At 42.7% G+C, this 24,022-nt stretch overlaps 2 protein-coding genes and 2 long non-coding RNA genes across 14 annotated transcripts in view; 2 read left to right on the top strand and 2 right to left on the bottom strand.

Moving 5' to 3' along the window:
• The first annotated feature begins 1,491 nt into the window (after window positions 1-1,491).
• On the top strand, window positions 1,492-7,459 carry LOC146761514 (uncharacterized). Of its 3 annotated transcripts, XR_014944217.1 has the most exons (3): window positions 1,496-3,815; window positions 4,954-5,128; window positions 5,604-7,459. It is a non-coding gene; the product is annotated as an uncharacterized LOC146761514 (long non-coding RNA). The 3 variants fall into 3 exon arrangements; XR_014944216.1 differs by having other exon boundaries at window positions 1,492-5,128; XR_014944218.1 differs by having other exon boundaries at window positions 1,492-5,128; window positions 6,050-7,459.
• Window positions 7,460-14,391: 6,932 nt separating this feature from the next.
• On the bottom strand, window positions 14,392-18,274 carry SDHAF4 (succinate dehydrogenase complex assembly factor 4). Of its 2 annotated transcripts, none has more exons than XM_015859083.3 (3): window positions 18,157-18,274; window positions 16,781-16,927; window positions 14,392-14,657 (listed from the first exon to the last, which is right to left on the bottom strand). In XM_015859083.3, exons 1-3 carry the CDS (start codon window positions 18,257-18,259, stop codon window positions 14,548-14,550), a joined length of 360 nt encoding a protein of 119 aa, XP_015714569.2. In that variant the 5' UTR covers window positions 18,260-18,274; the 3' UTR covers window positions 14,392-14,547. The 2 variants fall into 2 exon arrangements, with proteins under 2 accessions (XP_015714569.2, XP_015714570.2); XM_015859084.3 differs by having other exon boundaries at window positions 18,138-18,197.
• On the top strand, window positions 18,234-23,833 carry LOC107312054 (uncharacterized). 4 transcript variants are annotated; one of them, XR_014944215.1, is made up of 3 exons: window positions 18,234-18,367; window positions 20,628-20,719; window positions 22,385-23,833. It is a non-coding gene; the product is annotated as an uncharacterized LOC107312054 (long non-coding RNA). The 4 variants fall into 4 exon arrangements; XR_014944214.1 differs by having other exon boundaries at window positions 18,239-18,378; XR_001554370.2 differs by having other exon boundaries at window positions 20,628-23,833.
• Window positions 18,782-24,022, bottom strand: part of FAM135A (family with sequence similarity 135 member A) — a 66,616-nt gene continuing 61,375 nt past the window's right edge. For all 5 annotated transcript variants that reach the window (XM_015859082.3, XM_015859078.3, XM_085541981.1 and 2 more), the window contains 2 exons: window positions 20,751-20,864; window positions 18,782-20,236 (listed from right to left, as the gene is read on the bottom strand). In XM_015859082.3, coding sequence (XP_015714568.2) covers window positions 20,031-20,236; window positions 20,751-20,864 — 320 coding nt within the window. In that variant the 3' untranslated portion in view covers window positions 18,782-20,030. The remainder of the gene's footprint in view (window positions 20,237-20,750; window positions 20,865-24,022) is intronic.

Genomic DNA, 24,022 nt, shown 5'->3' on the forward strand with positions numbered 1-24,022 from the left:
GATCTCTGTCTTTTATTAAGTGGCATCATTTAGCGACATCCCAGTGCGTGATGACACATCACAGTGTTGTGCTCTTAGAGTTATTAGTAAACCTGCACTGTGATTGTAAATACAAATGAGTACCTGACAGGTAACTATCAATTAAATAGATGGATGCAAATGACCAAGCACATTTTAATGAGCTTTGCTGTCAATCATAAAACGTGTAAGCACAGAAAAAAACCCACCGTGCTGTACAGCTAATAGGCACATATGCAATTATGATTCAAACCACTGCATATATTTGGCCGTGGTATTCTAAAGTGGAATGTAGCGCAGAATAGTGTAGGTGTAGAACAGAAGGAAATGGAAGCTCCATTCGGTTCCAATACAAGCACAGAAGAGATCTTAAAAATGAAATGCTTTGCGCTTCCCAAGCTCTCAGTGTGTTTTCAGCTGTTTAAAGTTATATGTGTGTTTCAGCCTGAGTCTTTTCATTTTGATTTGTCTCATTCTATGATAAGGATTTTTGAACTGAAACTCAAAAAGAGAGACTACTCGGAGCTGTGTGAGTCATGCATTGGGCTCGCTCAGGCTTTGAGGATATGAATACCAGCCTTAGGTATCAGCAGTTCTTGATATCCAGCCAAGAAGAGCAATAATCAGATGTAAAATCTGTTGCACAATCCTAAGTTTGAAAGATTAGGGAGAACTATGAAAGGCAAATATGAAATGGGATGGCTGAGCTCCATTGTCCCTGTTTCGTGTGCTGCTGCACCAAAGGTTTCTCAGCCTTCAAATCATCATGTTGACTGGGGGAACTACAGACCTTAAAGCTGGGAAAGTTTTGGCTTCACATGGAACAAATCTCAGTTTTATCTCTTTAACAAGAGGAGCTCTGGTTCATGTCGCCTTCTTATTTTTTCCAGCCCGTTGAGGTCTTGGACTTGCAGGGTGTGCAGGATAAAGAACCGCTGAGGAACAGTGAGCTTTGGAATGAGCTTTGGACAGCTGCAAACAAAGACCTCTATCTGTGCCTAGTTGTTGAGATGGATTCTCCTCTGTAGCAGCATCTTTTCCATGCTCTTTTCCACAGCACCACTTAAGTATTAGCATAAACACGTGTTTATCTTTTCAGTGCCCTTTATAACAAGGAACAGTTAGTAATTCCCTTCTCGGAAAGGGTAGTCAGGCACTGGAATGCACTGCCCAGGGAGGTGGTGGAGTCACCGACCATGGGAGTGTTCAAGAAACGTTTGGATGTTGTGTTGATGAACATGATTTAGCTGGGAAGTATTGGTAATGGTTGGACTGGATGATCTTCTAGGTCTTTTCCAACCTTGATAATTCCGTGATTCTGTGATTCTGTAATTGCATATTACCTGCTTGAAAGTCTGCAGTGTGCCTGCCAATGCCTGTTCTATCTTACTGTAAGAGTATAATTCTCCCCAAGCAACTGCTAGGGAGAAACATATTAAGTACATTCACTTCACTTTCTCCTTCAAAGTACATTCTTGCTGGGAGAGACTGAAGTGGTGGGGTCACAGCTTTGGCTAAGCAAATTATATGGGCTTCTGGATTTCTCTGAAGTCCCAGATGCTGCAGAACTATCATTCCTACTTCAAAAGTTGGTTATTTTTAGTGAGCGGTGAGACTTTTATCAACATAAAGAATGTCCGCAGCACTCACAGGCTGAGCTCTTATCTGCAGGAAAACATGTTTTTCTTCAGCCATTGAATACTCAAGAAATGAGAAAAGCGATTTGCTGTAAGAAAAATAGCCCCTTCCTTCAGCTCTCTGTGATGGATCGCTTGAGAACCACAGTTGGATGATTTTGCAGTGTAGCGTCTATATCTGGCAGCTAAAAAATCAGCTGGGTGACAGCCTCTCAAAGTCGGTGGCAGTTCCTGCATTGTTTTCCTTGTGTCACATACAGCATAACACCGAGTTATGTTGTGCTGAGAGCCTGGTGGTGGGAGAAAGCCTGAGGCCAAGAATTTGCAACTCCGGAAGGTCTGTGTGGCCCTAAGGGATGTGTGGCCCTAAGAGAACAGGATCTCTCTGGAACCCATCTGGGGTTCCTCCACCTCGCTCAGTTCACATCACAGTTTGTACTGCCCCCAAACAGGGTGATGCTGGAACTCCCTTGGGATCACATTTCCACGGAATAGGGAAGTTTTGGTGGAAAGCCCCCTGTTAATGCCTTTTCAGCAAGGGTTTTTCTCTCCGTACAAAAGCCGTGTTACTCTTTGCCTCACAGTTGTTTCCTGTCAGTGTTCAGATGTGTGGCATTTGTTACCTGGCTCCTTCATCTTTACTGATGTGGGCCCGCATAGACATGTCATATAATAAGAAAGTAAAATTACCATTGCAATGGCTGTATTTTTATTACTACAGCATTCTTGACATCAAAGTCCTGCTCAAAATATTAATATGGTAAAGCAACAAGGATTTTCTAGAGCCAATATTACTTTGATTTTTTAAAGATAGACTCCTAGCGCTATAAAGAATATTGGATTTTCTCCTTTATGGTTTAATGATTTGCTGTTATGACAGAATTAATCAATTCGATGAGTCCATGTTCAATGTTCTAGCAAACATAATCAGCTCTGGGGTGTTTTCTTACTCCCCAGAGGCGCATTGCTTCTGTGTTTATTTCATTCTGATGCTTTATCTGGAACTCATACTTGTTTTTTCCTGAAGCGAACAGTTGTGAGGCATGCAGGGAAAGCCACGTGTTTCATTTACTGAGTATGAGATGATCTTTTTACTTAGGAAAAGGTTATAGAACAAAAGGTTCAGCTGGCAATTGGGTGGGCAAGTTAATGGGAGGAAGAGAGAAACACTGATCATATAAAAGTCATGGGGCAGATTTAAGGGCACCCTGTAGCAATAAGAGACTGTTACAGATTCCAAGACAAGTCCTGTGTCTCATCTCTAAATACGTTCTACACAATGTCCGTTTGTTTGAATCCAAGATTAGGATCTACTTTCCATAACTTGTTTTGTGCTTCTGAGTCTTCGTTTTGTGTTCTTTAATGTCGCTTTTCTGCCATATCCTTCAAAGTTCAGGAAGATGGTCTATTTCACGCATTACTCCCATGCAGAGTTCCAGGATGCACTGCAGGTCTTTGGAGGAAGCCGCTTTTGATACTGTGAAGACAGGAGTAAATGCATGGAGCAATAGAATTACTGCTTCTGTTCCTCAGAACTACAACAGGTCTTAAATTCTGATAATCTTGCAAGTATGTAAATGGAGACGTGACTTATTTCCATCCTTTTGACAGGCTACTCAATAGAAATCCAAACTGAGTGCTTAGGATGTCCCCCTAGAATTCTGTAGCCTTTCAACTCAGTCACTGCTGACTGGTTAGGATTGTATGACTTTTATTTTACATTTTTCCATTGGTTAAAAATAGAGTAAAATATAACTGGTGAAAATGTGTTGTTGGACATGGGAGAGGGTATTTCTTAGTTTGATTCGACTTGGACGTTAATACTCAGTTTCATTTTTGCTACGGGACAGTTTTCTGTGAAACCTCTGAAGATGAGCAGTGGGTTTTTCTGTCTCCCTGTTGATTCTGAAGTCCCCTGTGAATAAAAACAGTGTGAGCAATCCACAGCTTCCTCTGATAACAGATGAATCTCACTGGCCGTTCCCCACATAACCAAGGAGCAAATTTCCCTGGTGCCACACCAATACTGAGATTAATCATGTCGGTGTTATACAAGTTCCTTGTATTTTTTGTCACTTTCTCACTTTGAATTTCATACAGACTGAGCTTCGTGTCCTTCGAACTTCAGCTTTCAGATACATGACATGTTAACTGAGCTCTGTAAGTGGTTCTCTGCTTTCAGGGTGGTTTGCATGACACTGATGGTGTAATTTTAAACTACAATACCTGCCTTGTTCATCTTTGCTGCAGCATGCATTTCCATTACCTATTATTTGTATTGGATAAAAGAAAAAATAATTTCCTGTTGCTCTTCTTCTTTCTTTCTTTCTTTCTTTCTTTCTTTCTTTCTTTCTTTCTTTCTTTCTTTCTTTCTTTCTTTCTTTCTTTCTTTCTTTCTTTCTTTCTTTCTTTCTTTCTTTCTTTCTTTCTTTCTTTCTTTCTTTCTTTCTTTCTTTCTTTCTTTCTTTCTTTCTTTCTTTCTTTCTTTCTTTCTTTCTTTCTTTCTTTCTTTCTTTCTTTCTTTCTTTCTTTCTTTCTTTCTTTCTTTCTCTTTCTTTCTTTCTTTCTTTCTTTTTCCCTTTCTTTTTCCCTTTCTTTTTCCCTTTCTTTTTCCCTTTCTTTCTTTTTCCCTTCCTTCCTTCCTTCCTTCCTTCCTTCCTTCCTTCCTTCCTTCCTTCCTTCCTTCCTTCCTTCCTTCCTTCCTTCCTTCCTTCCTTCCTTCCTTCCTTCCTTCCTTCCTTCCTTCCTTCCTTCCTTCCTTCCTTCCTTCCTTCCTTCCTTCCTTCCTTCCTTCCTTCCTTCCTTCCTTCCTTCCTTCCTTCCTTCCTTCCTTCCTTCCTTCCTTCCTTCCTTCCTTCCTTCCTTCCTCCCTTGGGAATTTAACTTGATGCACCGATTGCATCAACCTTACTTTTGCACTACATAATGTTGTAAACTGGGAAATTCCTCAACATGTGTAGTGTGTATTTTGTGCTTTCCTTTCCCATATCTAGTGGTTGTAGTCACAGGTAGTGTTTTTACCTGGATGAAATCTGTCTGATCCAACACGGACTGACCAAGGTTTGGTTTTGGGAAGGTTACTCCACCTTCAATGGCTTTGTTTCCCTATCTGTGAGATGAGTATAACACACTGGCCTGCTTCTAAAAGGTACTTTAGATTTATAGAAGTGAACAGCACATTCTTTACTAGTAGCGTTTATTCAGTGTTGCACTTCTGGAGCTTGAATTAAGCTGAAAATGTTTTCCCTGTGCTCGTTTTTTCTCCTAAAATATCTACCTGCTTTGTATTTATTTTTAGAGGAGGCCATGGATTTGGAGGTTCAACAAAGCCCTTCCTTCCTGCCCTTGAGAACAGCTGTCTGATTTTATGACCCTTTAAGGCACCAAACTGTCCCAAATACAGAAGAGTTTCTTGCATGACTCATCCTGGAATCACAGCTCCCAAGAATATGCACTGGGGAGTGAACTGTAAGGTAAGTACATTTTACCACTTCTGACCTCATTTCTGGCTGAGGATGAAGATGTGCCTTAGGTTCTACCTCTGTTATGCTGAAGACCAGAGTATTCCATGCACCTCATTCATAGACCAGTTAGGGGGAATTAGAAACTGGCCTGCTGTGTGTGCCTCAGTTGTGCTGTGAGAAATGCCTGTGTCCAGCTGAGTGAAGCAGTTAGCCTTGAATACAGGGGCACTGGGTGCTGCGTGCCTCGCCTTAGCTGTGCAGAGGTACAGCCTTGTGGTTTAGCCTCTTTCACCTGTGGTCAGAATGGAAAGGGCAAATATATGAGATGACATCTATATAGTTGGTAGAGTCTGAAGGCTCATTATTGCTGTGAGGGGTCTTTTCCTGTAAATTTTCAAAGACAAACAACTTTTACAGAGGCAATTTGTTTGAATAAAGCCATTTTTAGAATTAATGCTATGACAAATATTGGCTGTTACTACAGAAAAGAAGAACTTGGTAGTAAACTGAAATTAAGAAGAAATTGAGTTTCTCCTCCATCAAGCAACCTGACTTTAATGGTAATGTAACCCTGACACACACCAGAAAAAAAAGCAATCCAGGATAAAAACTTCGAGAAAAATATTGAGTGTTAAAGGAAAAAAATGACTCTGAAGTGGCTAAAAGAGCACAAGGCTTTGCATAAGCACTGTTGAGGTTGCTCCTTCAGAGACTAAGCTGTATTCCAGTTGTACGCAGAGATAATTGCCCTGAGAAAAACACCTAACGACTGGCAAAGGACCTCCACTGCAGACACGCTGAAAGTGACATACATGATTTGAGGTGTCTTTATCTGATTTTTCCAGGAGGTCACTTGCTGTGGGACAGCACGTGTTTGTTTTCACCTCAGTGTAACTGATGCAAAGACGCAGCTTACTGATCTCCTTCCAGGTTTCTCGCTGGCATAGCCGAGTTACACAGCAGCCGCGTGCCCTGGTGCTGTACAGAATAGCCAGCAGGTGCTGACTGCTAGGGAGGCTGTGAAACAGACTTACACAAACTACTTCACAGAGGGCTGACCTTCACCTGGCTGAACAGCGCAACCTCAGGTTTGGTTTGGATGTCTCCAGCACTTGTGGAAACTGTTGTTGACTTTGTGTGTCATCATAGCCAAGATATTTGATTCCATCGTTGATGCTCTTCATGTATCTCAGCATGCATTGGCTCATGTGCACAATGGAAATTATCCTTTCTTGACTGTAACAACGGTTTCTCCAGAATTCTGCCTGTATCTGTTTCATCCTTGAGGAAGAGGACAGACCCACATTAGTGTCACAACAGACAAATAGCAAAAGGAGAATGGGACGACATCACTTAGTTTTTGCTCTTATACTTTTTCAGTCTACCTCACAGTATACGCATGTATGTGCCTTTAAAGATATCTCACCTTGGTGTCTGAGAGCATCAACACTTGTACAGACCTATGGAGATGGAAATATGCGAATACACTGCATTTGAGTTGTGACCCTTCCACAGACATTACACTAGAAAGCATCTGAAAGAAGGAGGGGGTGAGTACAAACATATTTCCAAAGTAGTTCTTCCATTTACGCATACATTATTCATTCTTGTGAACTCTTCTGTGCTCTTTCTTCTTGTTCGTATACGCCCCTCAGCCACAGCTGGCACGCAGCATTGTTCACATGACAGAGCACTCGGGTCCACTGCTGTCAATGGGTTCTACGTGCTTTCCAAATTCCTCCCAATGTTTAGTGATGATGCAGAGGGAGCGTTCTGTGCCAGTCCTGTGATGACTGCAGGACAGTATCAGCCTACAAGCAGATGAGCAAACAACATGAGGTGCCGGATCTGTACGAGCCTCAGCTGGAGAAGAGGATAAGTATGATTCATATTTGGCCAGGAATTGGTTTTTAATGTCAGGGGATACAGTGAACTTTGCACACCCAAGGAGAAATCAAGAACAACTTCATGTTTTGGCACATATGATTGGAGCACGGGATCCAGGTCACAGAAATCAGATGCTGCTTGCATTAGAAATTCAGGTAGAATGAGAAGCTGGAAAAAACACATGTAAATAGGACTGAACGTATTTTACCATATGACCAAAAGGCAAAAGTGTTAAACTAGGATTGCAAATGTTGAAAGCAAAACTAAGAAAAAGGGGTACTGATGTACCCTGAGAGGTTTCTCTACTGAGAAATATGGCATATCTGACACGTGAAACATCTGACAGCGCTTCAGATTTTGTTCTCGTTACTCTGAAAGCACAATGACAACACTGCTACAAACGAGAAATTCCTACATACCTTCTCACAGCTCCAGTTGGGTTTAGTAGAGAAATATCCCCATTCACATTGAGTTCAGTCTCACATCCGCAGAAGTTGGTAGGAACATGACAGTTGATCAGGTCTCCAGTACCTTAAATGTATCCTCAATAATCTTTTATGATCTTCGTCTTGTTATTGGTCTTCTTTACTTATGAAACACTGGAAGACTTCTTCACTAATCAGAACATTACAAGATAAACTGTAAGAAACCACCCCAAAGAAGCTGATCAAACAGCTCCTTAAATCCTTTCCAAAGCTGATTTATACTTTTGGATACCAGTTCTGTCTCTGTTGTGTGCAAGATGCAGGCCTGTCTGAGGAATGTGGGGCCTGAAAAGAAAACTGCACTGAAGACCATGTATGCCTAAAAGCTGAACTGTAGGGCCACAGTAAGACGTAATGGAAAAGTGATTGTCCCGCTGTCATCCCACAGTACCTGTTATAGAATCATAGAATCATAGAATTCCCCAGGTTGGAAAAGACCTTGAAGATCAAGTCCAACCGCAGCCTAGCCAGTACCCAAACTCTAAAAACCCTACACTAAATCATATCCCTGAGCACCACATCCAAACGGCTCTTAAACACATCCAGGGATGGCGATTCAACCACCTCCCTGGGGAGCCTATTCCAGTACCTGACTACCCTTTCTGTAAAGAAGTTCTTCCTAATATCCAACCTAAACTTGCCCGGGTGCAACTTGAGGCCATTATGAAGAGGCTACCGCTATCTGCTGACACCTCTGTCCATCTGATGAAGGCCACAGGCCTAGCCAGATTTTGGGGACCCTCCCAGCAGATACTGTCACGTTCTTTTCCCCCCCACCTCCCACAATTTAATGTGTCCCATGAAGATTCCCCTTTCTTGACTGCAAAACATGCACATTTGGTAAACACCTTTTCAGTTGAGGAGGTGAGATATCACTATTTGCTTTCCACTCCAGTTAATTCTTCTGTTTTCAAACTGATATAAAATATGAATAAACTTATTAAGTTCCAGAAGAAAAACTATTAGCTGTAGTTTTACCACATAAAGTACTTTCTTATACTTTTCAACTATCAAATTTTGATTCATTGTGGCTTCATGAAGTGACAATCTTCCATACAAGCATGAAATCTTCAAACATATCTATATGTCTATCTAGATCACAGTCCAGAAATGGTTATAGACTCCAATTGCAGCTCTGTGTGGGAAGCTGTTATTGAAAGAATTTCCTTCCACGGAGAGGAACAACATATGTATTTTGTCTTGCCAAGAAGAGCAGACAGGAGAACTGCACGTTGACTGCTTAGCATGAAATGACAAGAGCGCAGATTGCTACCTGCACTGTGGCTGGGAGCATTCAGGTAGCTCAGAGAACAACCTGAGCTTCGCAGCCCCCAGGTCACGTCTGCTGCACTGGGATGCTAAACACTGTAGGTTAAACTGCGGCTGTGTGGGGTAGTGGGAAAGCACAGTGACTCACTCCTCCTGCAGCTGATACACTTGGGTTTGCTTATTCCTCTGCTCTGGGATTAAAAAAACCCTCAACTTCATGTTATCCAAGGCCAGTGTGTTCTAAAATAATGCAGGCGCCATCACCAGTGCTCCTCTGCTATCAGAGCCCTGCTTCACTCAGCCTGCTCTGAAATGACAGAAGCCTTTTCTGTTTCCATAAACAGAGGGAAAGAAGCACACACACTGTTGTGACAGTGAAAATCCTGGCACTGTGTCAATGTAAAGACAGAAGAGCATAAAAGAGATAAGAGCTGCAATTTTTATTATGGTATAAAATAATAAGTTCTCCAGGTACTCAACATGAAGGTATTTTAGGGCCCTAATTAGAGAGGCCAAGTGCTCCCTCCCACAAGCTGCCAGTTTGAGGGCTCACAGCATTTCAGGCTAACACAGAAGAGAAGGGCCCTGCTGACAGGTGTGCTTAGGGACTTCCCTGGGCAACCTGAGCTTCCTCTGCAGTGCAGGGGACCCTGCCCAACCACGAGTGTATGACTCTGCAACAAGGCTTGGAGAAAAGGTCCCTTTGACTTTACAGGGACCTTGGCATTCAGGAATGAAGGACCCTGGAAACATAAATGTTGGTCTGGCTGTTATGTTCCCTTGTATCCTTCTAGCGCTGTCCTTTTTGGCTTCCCATACAGCACCGCAATCACTGTGCAAATCCATCTTAGAGTACTCCACTCCCTCCTTACACACAGTCTGCAGAGCACAGCAGGCCTCTGTGATGCTGCTGTTATTATCCACACTTTACTACAAATGGTTTTATAGGAAGGACCATCTGTTCTTCAGCTGTCCAAACGCTTGTTTGCCTGCCCTGCACCTGTTCACTAATTCAGCCTCTCCCTGCCAGGTGGTCTCACATCAGATCTCTTCCCAAGCAAGGGGACGACAGGACAGGGCACATCTCCCACAGCAACGCTGGGTACAAGCACCTCTTCTAGATGTATAAATCCCAGTTTATCTTCAAAGCATAAACTATGTCTAAGACCAGGAGCCAACTACCTGGCTCAGAGATCAGCTTTGTGCTATTCCAAGTGACTCCTTCAGTGCTCAGATGGAAAGGTCAGGTCCAGCGTGTGGGCTGACATCATGCCCAGCAGGCATGCACGTCACTGGGAAAACCATTCTCAGCCATTTCAAGAGATGTTACTATCCCTAACCGTTCTCAGGTGATCTGCCATTTAAATCTGTATTACTTTAGCACTGGATTTCTGTACACAAACTAAACCATCAGCTGGCATAAATCACATAAATGAGTTATTTCTGGACTGCCTTGACATACCTGAACTGGACAGACTGGACCAGAGCCACGTGATCTGAAAAAAGTTCAGCAACATTGAATAGAGGAGCTAAGTCATCTTCATCGATGCCCTGTTAGAGAAGGAGGCTTTAAAGATGGATTTAGGGAGATCTGTCTTCCTTGTTTATAGAATTATAGGAATCAAAGAACGTTTTGGGCTGGAAGGGTGCTCACAGATCATTTTTTTTGCTACCACCACTCTAAAAGGCACCAATCAAAAAACGATCTCAATGGCAAAAATTAAAAGCAAGGTGCAATAACCTGTAATTACTGATAAAAGCGATGAAGCTGTCATTACTAAGCAGAAAAAACTGACATCACCATATGCAGAGAGGATGAGGCAATAGCCTGCCAGACCAAGCAGATACCTGCTATTACTCTGCATTCCTGTCTCAAGAGTAACACAGGAAAAAAGTCTGTGTAACTGTCACACATATAGAATGTAGAACTTGAAAGCACTGGGAGAAAAAAATAATGGACTGAAGGCACGGCGTTCCCTGAGCTATGCAACATTTACTCACGTATGTTCTAGGAGGCGGTGACATTTTCCCTGGCTTTCAATTGGAAACTGGAAACACAGAGTCCTTTGTTTGTTACCATCTCATGTGGAAGCTGCACAGACTAAAAACCTAACCGCACTAGGTTTTGCTAAGCTAATATATTCATTCTTGTTCTAGTCTGACAGTTTAATCTCCATTGGAGATCCTCCTCTTTTAACAGCACGTCTGATAAATACATTACAGCTGTTAGGTGTTAGAATATTTCACCCTTGCCTTGCTGGGGTCCCTAGGTCCTGTGCATCCCTAGATGTGTGCCGTAATACAGATACGAATGCATCCTCCTTACCCTCTTGGCTGTAGGTATTTGTTTGGGAGGTAAGAGGGCACAGGAGTTAAAGAAGAAAAGTCTCAGCACCATCTTCTCTCAGTCATTTTATGGAAGCAAATTCCTGTTCACAAGGCGCATTAAGAGTTGGTTCTGGATGTCCCTCCTCATTGGAAGCATTTGCGAAGGGCACAGACTGCAGGTCCAGTTGCCTCCTTGCACAATTCACACCTCATACAGTCAGTGGCTCTCTGGCTTCTCACCACAAAGCTGACACACTCGGTTCTGTTTGTCAAATGGTCAATAAGCTCTTGATATCTCAAGATAAGTAAGAGTTTAAGACAGCTATTTTGTCAGCCTTTAAAGTTAATGGAGAAGACATGTTGAAGAGCTCCCTCCCATTCATCATCCGTAAAGAATTAATTTCCCCCTGCTAAGACGGACTTCTGTTTGGAGGCTTCTCCCTCCACTGCAACTAATTAGGAAGTGAGTGCAGATGGCTGCATATGTCACTTGGCTTTTAAACAGCTGATTAGGCGAGAGTCCCCATGTAAACAATAGTTCAATATCTGCCCTCTAGAATTAACCTGAAGGGTTCACTTCGTAGCGCACTGGATTCTGACAGTGACTCCCATTTGAAAACAACAACTGTGTTTTAATGGGAGGAATGTCAACTTTGTTATAAAGGAATTTGTTAAGTAGGTACCTTAAAGAGCTGCGAACGTTTGCATCCTAAAAAATATACAATTAAAATGTGTGATTTTTTTTTAAAGGATCAAGACCACGGTTAATCGGGAGAGTTAATGTCTGGAAAATGCCTGTCAAAGCCCCACTGCCATAAGCTTTAATTGGCACTTTTAATATACAGGGAAAAACAAAATAATCATCCTTTCACAGAGCAGAAACATGCAGAGATGATGAACATTTCCAAAGATACGTATGGTAAAGGTTATTAATTAGCTCGCCTTCAAAAGCGTGAGAGGCGAATGGCTGGGCTGCCCTGTGACTGAAGAAGCCAGCAAGTAACTCCAACCTGTTCTGAAACCGTGTCAAAGACAGAAAAGTTTCCAAGGTAATTAAGTTCCTAAAAGCTCTGGGGAAGTCAGTGCAAGGGAGGAGGAAACAGAAGAAAGAGTCCAAATAGTGTCCCTGGGGGATGAGCGGAAAGATGTCGTCCTGTCTCTTGCCTGGTGGAGATAACGTCAGTCAAAGGAATATGGGGGAAGAAACTGGATTTATAGGAGGCTTCAGAACTTTGTGAGAAATGAGACTTCATTTACTTGTTTTAAATAGAACTCTCTTCTCAGAATTTGCCAAGACCAACTTTTATAATTATGTTTCTATTTCTACTGTGCCACCCTTCCTGCAACAGAAATCCTTAAGGAGATTAAGAGGGAGCACTCACACAGCAATTTTAGAATGCAGACTGCACACCCCAGCTGGTGTGACACGAAGCGCCATTAGCCAAGCAAAGGAGTTCTCATATCGCCAGCTTAGATGTTCTTCTGACCAGTGTCAGTACAAAGAAATACACCTCAAAGTATGAACTGAGCTTTGACAATGTGCTTCACGCTTTTCACGGCTAATGAATAATCACAGCTACCACAGAATCTCCCAATGCTCTTCTCTTGCAAATTAATACATCACTGCTGTTTTTTTTTGTTTCCCCAGCACTTCAGAACGACGAGTTGTGGCTGTTTTTAAACTACAAAATCCAAAGAGGAATGATAAAAAGACACGCAATGTATGTGCCACAGTTCTTTAGAAACATCTGTTATGACACAGGGTAATTTTACTCAAGTTGAACAGCATGACAAAACTGTGCATGGCCTCAAGTTGTGCCAGGGCAAGTTTAGGTTGGATATTAGGAAGAACTTTACAGAAAGGGTAGTTAGGTACTGGAATAGGCTCCCAGGGAGGTGGCTGAATCGCCATCCCTGGATGTGTTTAAGAGCCGTTTGAATGTGGTGCTCAGGGATATGATTTAGTGTAGGGTTTTTAGAGTTAGGGTACTATGGTTAGGCTGCGGTTGGACTTGATGATCTTCAAGGTCTTTTCCAACCTGGGTAATTCTATGATTCTATGATTTTAGCTTAGTAAGGTCAGCACTGAAAGAGATACTTGGCAAACACAGCAATATATAGCAAACATCTTAACTGTGGCGTGCAGCTTTATCTGTTTTGTAATAAAGTAATTACGGAGCAAGTCCTTCCAACAATGAGGCTTCTTAATTTTACTGTACTGAACGTCAACAAAACGAGTTTGCAAAGGAAACCTCCTGCTAAGAACCAGCGTACAGCTTTTTTAGTAAAGACAAAGCGGAGCAACGAGCATCCTCCAGAATTACAAGGTTCTGCTTACATGGGCAGAACAATTCTGTCTCATAGAAATGCATGAGAACAAAAAATGGATACAGCTCCCTGATGCTTTCCAGCCCGTTATACTAACGAAAAGAGCTACAAAAATAGATGAGTCAGGACTTTCGATAAAAGCATACCTATGTGGTTAATTCAGTGGCTAGACATAGCTCTACCCTAATGCTACATCAGTGAATCACTAATATTTATCATTTGGAATAAGCAGGAAGACACCACTGAAAAAGTGCTGAAGTGCTTCTTTTGTAATTGCAGACACTGCAAGAAAACAAAACGGGAATGATCATTTGTGCCTTAGTGTCATTGTGTGTTGGTTACTGCACTGAAAGCTTGATTGGGTTAGACAAATAGAATCATAGAATGGCCTGGGTGGAAAAGGACTTCAAAGATCACCTAGTTTCAACCCCCTGCTATGTGCAGGGTCACCAACCACCAGACCAGGCTGCCCAGAGCATTCAGCCTCTCTTACTGACACATGCCCTACCCAAAGTAAGTCAAACACTTGGTGGTTACTGGCACCAACCCGGGAGGTGGGGACAAAGGCCTGCTTCCTAAGGTGAAAGAGGTACCCTCTGTTTCCTGAGTGCCGACCTGCTGACAACCAGGATTTACACTATGGGTTAGCAGGAGAATGTTTAGTTTGCAGAAGAAAAAAAGATGCCCGCCTTTGTGAGGCACTCCCTTGTTGGCATGGTCAGCTCTCAATGAGAGCTCAGTGGGTGCAGGCAGGGAGCCACCAGATTAGGCTGTCCAGGGCCCAACCAACCTGGCCTTTATAGATAGATAGACAGATAAAGTGTTCACTTACATAGCAAACAAAAGCCCTTTATACATCTCAGCAAGATCCCAACTACGGACTTTCACATCCATTTTACTTCCATTTATACTTGCCTAGTATAAATAGCACTGATCATCAGGTGCACACAAAGTAACAGCTTCAAAAAACACAAGTTGTAGTATCATGTTTATTTACATAAAGCATCCCAGAGAATTCATCACGAGCCTGATAGAAACAAGAACATTCCCAACAGATCTAGCTCAGATTATTCTATACATGCTCTTCAAGAGCTAGAAATACATCATCAGCAATATGGATTCAGTTACACATTAGAAGTCTATACAACGTCCCTTCCTCTCCCAGTCTCCAAAACGAGTAGGTTCAGGGCCCTTCGGTCCACCTCTCTCTTTTGTAGCAGGATTGATTCCATCAGGGAATTCTACAAAGACAGGGAAAGTTCATTACAATGCATGCAGTGCTGACAAATGCAGACACAAACTGAACCAGGTTCATCAACATCAGGAATATATATATAAGTCAGAGAAGTTATGGGCTCTCCCTCCTTGGGAGATCTTCAAAAGCCACCTGGTCGTGGTCCTGGGCCCCCTGCTTGGGGTGTTCCTACTAGAGCCATGGTTGGGTCAGATGGACCCAGAGGACCCTGCCAGCCCCAACCATACTGTGACTGTGACCACTATCATAGGAGGCACTATAAAATCCTCATCAGACTTTCAGCCTTTCCAAAATGAAGCGTAAGCCTGCTGAGTCATGCCGACTCCCTGTGAGGAGAGGGATAGCCTTCCTCTGTGGGGTATGAGCGGGATGAGCAGAACTCACCAGCAGAGCTTCTTCCTCTCCCAACACCCAACCCAGCTACGCCATCTGCTCTTAACACCATGTAGCTTCGCTCCTTTCCTCCATCAACATCCTCACGCTATTGGGCCGCCTGTTTAAAAATGCATGAAGATCACAACAGGGAATATCAGCACTTGAGCACCTCCGGCAGTACGGGGAGCACAAATGCATCACCCTAATATCTAAGCACTGCTGATGTGCTGACAGTGGATACAGAAGCTCAAAAGCTTTTTCTTTGATAGCTACACCACAGTGGGAATTTCAAATGGCTGCATGAACCCTTCCTATTTCCTAATCATAGAATCATAGAATTACCCAGGTTGGAAAAGACCTTGAAGATCATCAAGTCCAACCACAGCCTAACCAGTACCCTAACTCTAACAACCCTACACTAAATCATATCCCTGAGCACCACATCCAAACGGCTCTTAAACACATCCAGGGACGGCGATTCAACCACCTCCCTGGGGAGCCTATTCCAGTACTTAACTACCGTTCCTGTAAAGAAGTGTTTCCTAATAACCAACCTAAACTTGCCCTGGTGCAACTTGAGGCCATTTCCCCTCATCCTGTCACTTGTCACTAGTGAGAAGAGACCTGCCCCACTCTCACTGCAAGCACCTTTCAGATACATGAAGAGGACGATAAGGTCTCCCCTCAGCTTCCTTTTCCCCAGACTAAACAGCCTGGGGAATAATAAACATTGAGGATAGGAGGAACAGCAGCACTCCAGCCAACTACTGCCAGCATCGTATGTAACAACACCCAAGCACAACTAAATTAAAACACAAAAGAAACCTCACATTTTGCTCAAAAAAATCAAAGCAAAAAGCAAAAGATAATAATTGTTTGTTCTAAACGAAGCACTGATGGCATTCCTTGGGAATAGGAAGGAATGCAGAATTAAGTAACTGCTTACACAATAAGCCCAACTCTGAGTCAGTGCTCAGAGTGAGTCACAATGTGAAGCTGCCAGCAGCAGTGCTGGAGATGACACTGTAATTCTGCAGTCACTCTGTCACCTAGAAATTCATAGCGATCCATCGTTACGCTGACAGAGTTTGTCCTACATTGCTCAAGATGCACAAACACAGGTTATCGCCACTGCTAAACAAGCAGGAACAGAACAGCGCACAGCGGTGAACGAGGTTAAATCTGACTGGTTAAAGAAAGATGACTAAAAGAGAAGGAAGAATCAGGCCTTCCATTCTCCTGTCTGTTAAAAGCATACGTTTCTGTGACTGGCAGCAGCAATATATTTGGTACCATAAGCTCTGCCCATCCCCACCAAGTGAGTGGAACACAGCACCAACAGCACACAGAGCTCTTTGGGTCTCCCTGGCCCCGCTGGATGGCTCAGGAAGCTCAGCACATGGTGCTGCTCTTCAAAACACTGCACACAAAGCTAAGAGTGACCACGAAATACAGCACGGATCGGACGTCTTTTGTGGACTGAAACTGGAAAGGCTTCTTGAATCATAAAAAGCAGCTGGGACCAACATTTATAGCTGCACTGACCAGTATTGCTGTAGCAGTTACGTTTGGCAGAACCATGGAACACTTGATGCTGGAAGGCACCTTTGCAAGACAGTAGGCCCCACAGGAAGACTGACACCAGGTTGGGACGTCCAGGCTAATTTGAGCATCCCCAGGAAGAGAGATCTTGCCTTTAAAATACAGCTTCCAATTCCATACAGCATGACTTACTTTCCAGCGGTTCCCTCTCTACACTGGACTCCTCCGGTTCATCAAATCGGCCCACTGGTAACTTCGGCTTCTTAAGTGTCTGCTTAGCAGGCTCAGGTCTTCCTTCGGACTTATAGCACCTCAGTGAGCTGCGGGGCAACGAGGACCCTACAAACAAATGGACACGTGTCACCTGCACATCAGCCCATGATAATGAACACCTCACTCCATAAAGCAGGGAGTGGAGGGGAGGAAAAAGAAACCTCCCAGTAATAAAGAATTACAGGAGCTGGAAGGGGCCTCAACAAATCAAGTCTGACCCCCCTGCTAAAGCAGGTACCCCACAGTAGGTCACACAGGTGGGTGTCCAGACCAGCCTTGAATGTCTCCATAGGAGGAGACTCCACAGCCTCCCTGGACAACCTGTTCCAGGGCTCTGTCACCCTCACCATAAAGAAGTTCTTCTGCATGTTAGTATGGAACTTCCTGTGTTCAACTTCAGAACTCAACTCAGGAACACCTAAGAAATTAGCACAGATCCTTATTTTTGGTTCTAGAAACATATGCACGCAAAACCGTGTTAGTTGTATAACTGCGTTCGCATCAACAACAGTGCATTTTAAACTGTTTCAAATTATCTCTGCTGTGACTGCCTTGCATTCTAGGCTCTGAATAGTAATGATGTAGAGGAACACATTCTGTATCCCTGGGAAAGGCTGAACCTCCCCCAGGAAGGCTGCAGGTTTCCAGGGCTTGGCTCATTTCCAGCAGCTTTTTATTGGTGTGTCAGAAAGAGCCTCTGCCTCCCCAAAGGGAAGTACCCCCAGAAATAAAGGCAGATCAGCGCTCCCTTGCTGACAGGCCTCCTGGGATACAAAGAATGGGGGGGCTTCACTTCTGACACCAAAATAAACCCTGCCTGTGCCACACTGGGCTCCAAGCACTGCAGAGCCACGGCTTCACCTCAGCCTCCTCCAACAGCACAGCTGTCACTCACCCCTACCAAACAGTAACCTGCTGCATGCCCCAAACCAGTGTATCCTTCCTATGCTCCAGTTTCAGGCTGTTTCCCCTTGTCCTGTCTCCACGTACCACTGAAAAGAGCCTGGCCTTGCCACTTTGCCTCCCACACCTCAGATATTTATACACCTGGATCGAGTCCCCTCTCAGCCTTCTTTTCTCAAGGCTGAACAGACCCAGTTCCCTAAGTCTCTCCTCACAGGGGAGATGCTCCAGGCCCTTCACACACACACACACCCGGTAGAAGCTTTACCATCCCCCCCCCCCCCGCTCCTGCACGGGGCTGCTCCACACTCACACACACACACCCCCGGTAGCAGCTTTACCCCCCCCCCGCCCCGCTCCCCCCGCCCCTTACTGGCCGCAGCCCCCATCACCCGCAGCGCCATGGCCACCCTGTCCCAGCTCAGGAAGCGCTGCCGCGCATGCGCCCGACGCGTGCGCAACTACCACAGGCAGCGCTGCGCTTATGGCGGGCATCCGGCCGTGCCTACACACGGGGAGCGCCCAGAAGCAGCAAGAAAAAAGCCCACAGTTTGATGCCAGGTTGAACTTATCGTGCCCACATCCTTACCTTGACAGCACCCAGTGAGTAGGGGGTAAGCTCTGGTATTAACAACTTACCTACAGTCAGCTACTGTAACGCCGTTAGGCAAAGACAGCTGAGATATCGCCACGTAATGAGACATTTACAGCACAGCAGCACCGCCATAATATCGAAAACATTAGTAAAATGAGGCGTTGTTAGAATGGGAATGTATTTAAGGTATCTTTCTGCTGGCAGAGTGCAGGTGCTCATCTGAAACCTGTCAGCTGCAGAGAAGAATGTGTGTTAATACAGAGGCTGCATTAACAAAGCACACAAAGTGTAAAAGGGCTTCGTTACAAACTATTATTGCTACATTCGTTTCAAATAATACAAAATTATTAAATATATCCAAAAAAATGCCTCCCCGGGATGTGGTAATTAGCAGAAGATTTCAGTCCCTTTAATTGCTTCCATTAGAGTCATTTGTTCATTTTATTGACACCAGATGCAATAACACAATGCTAAAAATAAACATGCATTATACAACGCATTTATGTTTCTCCAGGGATGTTCTTTACAGTTGGTGAACGCACACGTAACCCTTTGCCCCCCACCTTCAGGGAAGTCTTGTTTGAAACAGAGAAAAAGGGAAGGAAGGAGAAACCCAACTCAATGCTATTCAGCACCAGTAGAAAGTCAACAGACCTTTTGACATTCCTGTATATCAAAAACATTTTATCTGCATCACTGAACAGGTGACGTGTACAACGTTGTCCCGTTTGAAGGCGCATCGATTCCTATTTACAACGCTTCGTAGTCAATAAAACATTTGAACAATATTTAAAAACTGAATGAATTCATAAAAGTATTGCAGAAGTTTATAACGTTTACGTCTTTCACGTACGTACAAGGAAGTCTGTGTAAAACAGTCCGCGTTCGTCTGAGGAACCGACAGAGTAAGGAGCAATTTGAATACGGTTTGCAAAACCCCGATGGTTTGAAGGCAGCCACCAGGACACATTCAAAAACCCTTAGTTGCCATTCGCTTCTGAAAACTAAAGTTCCAGTAATAAAATCGAATATGTAAACTAACGTGTTTTTGAGATCGGTACAAAATATATTCCCACAGGCCTAACGGATTCACTAATGCTGATAATGACTCTGTAGAAAACTGTTCAGATGCTGTGACGTCCGAACAGACAACTCGGTAACGGTCTTTGCGAGACTCACAGACGCAGTTGTTTCCAAATATACAGTATTTCAGCAGCTCGTTTTTGTTTCCAGTTAAACTTCCTACAGTGCTAAAATACAGCGATTGCATGTGTAATGCCTCAGCAGAACTTTGAAATCCAATTTGTTCTGGCATCTAAAGCCTCCCGTAAAATGGAGCCAAGCAATGTTGACTTCTGTAGTCTTAAGAGCCGATAAGAAACCAAAGAGAGAACACACTGTGCTTTAATCTCCAAAGAATCAGGTACCCCAAATTAAGAAAAAGTGATAGAAAAGTAAAAAGAACAAAATAAAAAAATATTGCACGGCCACATTACCTAGAAAGTAAAGTTGATGTTAAAAAGCCCTAAGTGCGGATGATATAAATTATCTTCCATATAAAAAGTATAAATATCTCTTAAAATACAGCTGCAGCTATACTTTAATATCACACATTATTTGATTCGTCTGTCAATAATGAGGTAATAACCAGGTCTCTTACGATGCTCTTCTCTACTGAAAGTACTTCAGGGCAGCAACGAGGAAGAATTTTTCTAGAAAGATTTCTGAATCGAGAACAGCAATGTGCGCCGCTCTCCCTATCAGAGAATCTGCCGTGTTGGGCAACGCGTTAATGACGTTGTAACGAACCAAGTTACACTCCTTGTTCTGAAGAACCGGCAGAAGGAGGTTCTGGATCATTTCAGCATAAATTGGTCCTGTGGAGGAAAACAAAAATGGTTCTGCATGAGTCACCAGGAATACAGTTCTACGACTATGTAGACTATGACTGTGCGGGGATATCCCAACAGTAAATACAACAACGAATCACCACTGAAAATGGAAAAGAGCATCTTCATTCACTGCTATTATTAAGCCTCGACTAGAGCCCATGTGCTTGAAGCTACCACTTGGGATCCTCAATAACATCAAAGCCATTTGCCCTCCCTGTTCACACAGTAACACAGAGGGGGTTGCGTTCATCCCACCCAACTTTCAGCCGTGTTTATAATCTGTAAACTGGGTCTCAGTCTCATCTACTGCGTGTAATAGAATGGGACAGAATTAGAAAATAATTCAGCTCTTCTTTTTCCCTCTGTGTTACTACAGAGTGAGCCCAAGGTGTCTACAGACATAGCTGAGGCATCTCAGTTAAGCCCTCAAAATGAGATGGGATGAATCTGAGACCTATAAGCTTTCAGGTGAGTATTCTGTTTACTTGACATTTATTACCTGATTGTTTATCCTTTAAAGCTGTTTTACACATCTCAATGCGAGCAGAGTGATAAGGAACATAACGATCCTGCAGAGATCCAACTAAGACAATGTTTTTGAAGTAATGAAGACCTACAAGGAAAAAAATAAAGGAAATACTTTATCACCTGACAGTTACTAAAGATTGCTTTTTCCCTCCACAAAGCCACACAGCACTAAGTAAGCACATTACACCCAAAGCTGGCATCCTCTACATAATAAACATCTCAAGGTGGAAGACATGTCAGCCATGCTTACTCATGGTTTATCTAATAGAATCACAGAATATCCCAAGTTGGAAGGAACCCACAAGGATCACTGAGTTCAACTCCTGGCCCCACAAAGGGCCACTCAAGATGCAAACTGTATTTCTGAGCGTTGTCCAAAGGCTTCTTGAATTCCAGCAAGCCTCCCCTCTACCTGTCGCTGACATGGGCATAAACTGAAACCCAAACAAGATTCCTTTCCTCCTTTCACAGATTAGGAAAATGCATTATTTATAAAGAGGAGGCATCGTGCAATAAATGAGCACATCAGAATTCTACTAATGAAGTCCTGTAGAAGTGCTAGAACATATGAACCTCAGCCTAGCTATGTAAATACAAAAATATCCTGGAAGAGATCACAGCCACGCAATTCACATTTCTGAACCCCGTGGCATGAAAGGAACAGAACTGCAGAAAAACCATGTCAGTATTAGGAACCTCTCATCCATCATAATGCTCAATTCCAGGAGAGTTTATTTTGGACCAGCTCCGTCTGATCCCGTGGATGAAATACGCACTGACTGCTAAAGCTCACTCATTGTGTTCAGAAGTAAACAGGGATGATGTAAAAATTTGCTTCCAAATGAGTTTCTCAGCCAAAATAAAGTGCAAATGTGAGCATATTTTAAGACTAACCAAGTGAATTAGAGAAGCTCGAGAAGTGCCTGGGACGGTGCTCACATTACACCTGAAGGCATCTTCTCTTTTACTGGAGCTACTGCCTTTCCACTTCCTCACGCCAAAACTACAGCGTGCTCCAACCGGAAACAATTCTGCATTTGAATACTGTGATCAAATACACATCCTTCTTCAATCTTCCGTGTTTTGGTTTTTAAAAGCAACCAACCAAACCAAACCCTTCTCATTATTGTTCTGATGATATGGCGATAAACATCTGGAATTTCCTAAGCTAGATAATTTTACCTTTTGGCATGAGAAAGTAAAAATGAAGATGTAGTTATCACTTGTAGAAAATAGTCAAGCATAATCCGCAGATTAAATGGAAGCAAAAATTAGAAGCCATGTAGATTCCTGAACTTCTCATTGAATCACAGCATGGTGCTTACTGAGCAATTCATTTGTGCACCGGTTTCAAGTAATATTAGTACTGATTGCCAGTTATCCTTTGGAGAACAGGTCTGCATTACTACAGTTTTATTCAGCTACGAGAGGTATTCATTTCCACCGATGTACAAATGCCTAAGAGCCACACAATTAGAATGCAGATGACAATATCTGTTTTTTTGTGTGTGTGCGTGTCTAAAAATCTCACAAAGTTCATTTCAAATAATTCAACCTATTTTTTGGTTGCATAATCAATACCGCAACATGAAATTCTGTTTGCAGAGAACAGATGTTTCATGTGGTTTTTCATCTGTGCTGCTGCGATTGGTTCTGTATTGAACAGCTTGTGCGTCATCAAAGCTGGCAACCTGCTGCAATTCCTTGTCGCAGTATGAAATCAACCATCACTTGCGAGACCCCAGAAACTACCAAACAGACAGTGGCTCCTGAAGGCATGACAAGCAAACTGAAAGGAGATCGTTGACAAAGAACATAATTGTAAAATATATCAATATGAATAAGTAACATCAGAAAACTAAGTTTTCTTCTGGTTAAAGCTGCTAGAAATGGTACTCCAACATAAAGTGATCGGTGCTTAAGGCAACTTTGTATTCAGGAATTAGCCTGATCTCAAACTCTCTTCATTTAGAGTTATCCTACCACTTCTTGGTTTTTATGAGCAGATAAGGTCAGATTTTATATCTTATCAGCAATTACTGGTTATGGTAATTGTAAGAGATAAAATAGCTTTAACTTAATATCAATTTGAATGGTCATGTCCAGAAGGAAAATCTATTGTACATTCCTATGTGTATGAAACGTGTAAGCCTAAGACACAAGTTTTCAGAATTGTTGAAGATAATGTAAAAGTAGGATCTTTAATGTTGTTAAAAGTGATTAACAAGTTAACATGTTAAGGTAGTTCTTTCTTTTCTAACAAGGAAACTTGGCTTAGGCACATGCATTTCTTTTTACTTTAAGGACCTAACAATAAATAGTAATAACAACAACTTTGTAACGTGAAGTTCTGTCACTTAGATGAATCACTATTCCAGCACATCCTGATATTCAGTCGGCATAACATGACACAGATGTGGTTTGAACCCATTTACTCACGTTCTGTGGCGATTAACAAACAAGCGTGCATCAGCTATCTTTAAATAAAAACATCAGACCACAACTAGTGATAATAAGCACCTGCTTGACTATGAACCATGTATCCAGTTTCACTTCATTACTTACAGGATAGTTACCGTTCACTGCTGTAAAATGAATGAATTACAATGCACGAATAGCAAATCCCACCAAAAGATTTTTACATTGAAGGAAAACGGATGCAGAAAACTCAAAGAACTTGACAAGAACAAGTCCTATGTGACTGTTCATATAACAAATAATGTCAGACAGACTGATGCTGTACATAGGAAGAGCTGCATGACACGGATGGGGGGAATTTATTCATAATATATTTATTATTTTATTCTTTCCTGTTTCTTGTCATACAAGTTTTGGATACAAACATCACAGACGCTTTTCTTTCACTCTTTTCCTGCCCAAATTTCTCAACCAGATTTCAGCTGTGACAACCTACAAACCTTTTGCCAGAGAAACACACCCAGATTTTCCACAAAACACGAGCATTATGGGCTCCACAACTGTTTGGCGATACACGTGTAAAAACACCTCTCAGATGAATCCTCAATAAACCTTATGATGCTTAATGGAAACTAACCTCAGACTTGCATATTATTTCATAGCCCAAACTGACCCTTGGCCAACATGTGACGTAAGGATACGCAAACCAGAGAAAATTATATTCATGATACATCACAGATAATCTAATTTTGGGGTGGAGGTTGGTTATCATGCTAAGAACAACTTCTCCTTCCTTTATCAAAATGAGGTTTTATTTTCTCTGTC

Source organism: Coturnix japonica, chromosome 3, assembly GCF_054131305.1.
Source record: "Coturnix japonica strain WE chromosome 3, WE-NBRP24, whole genome shotgun sequence".
Classification (NCBI taxonomy): domain Eukaryota; kingdom Metazoa; phylum Chordata; class Aves; order Galliformes; family Phasianidae; genus Coturnix; species Coturnix japonica.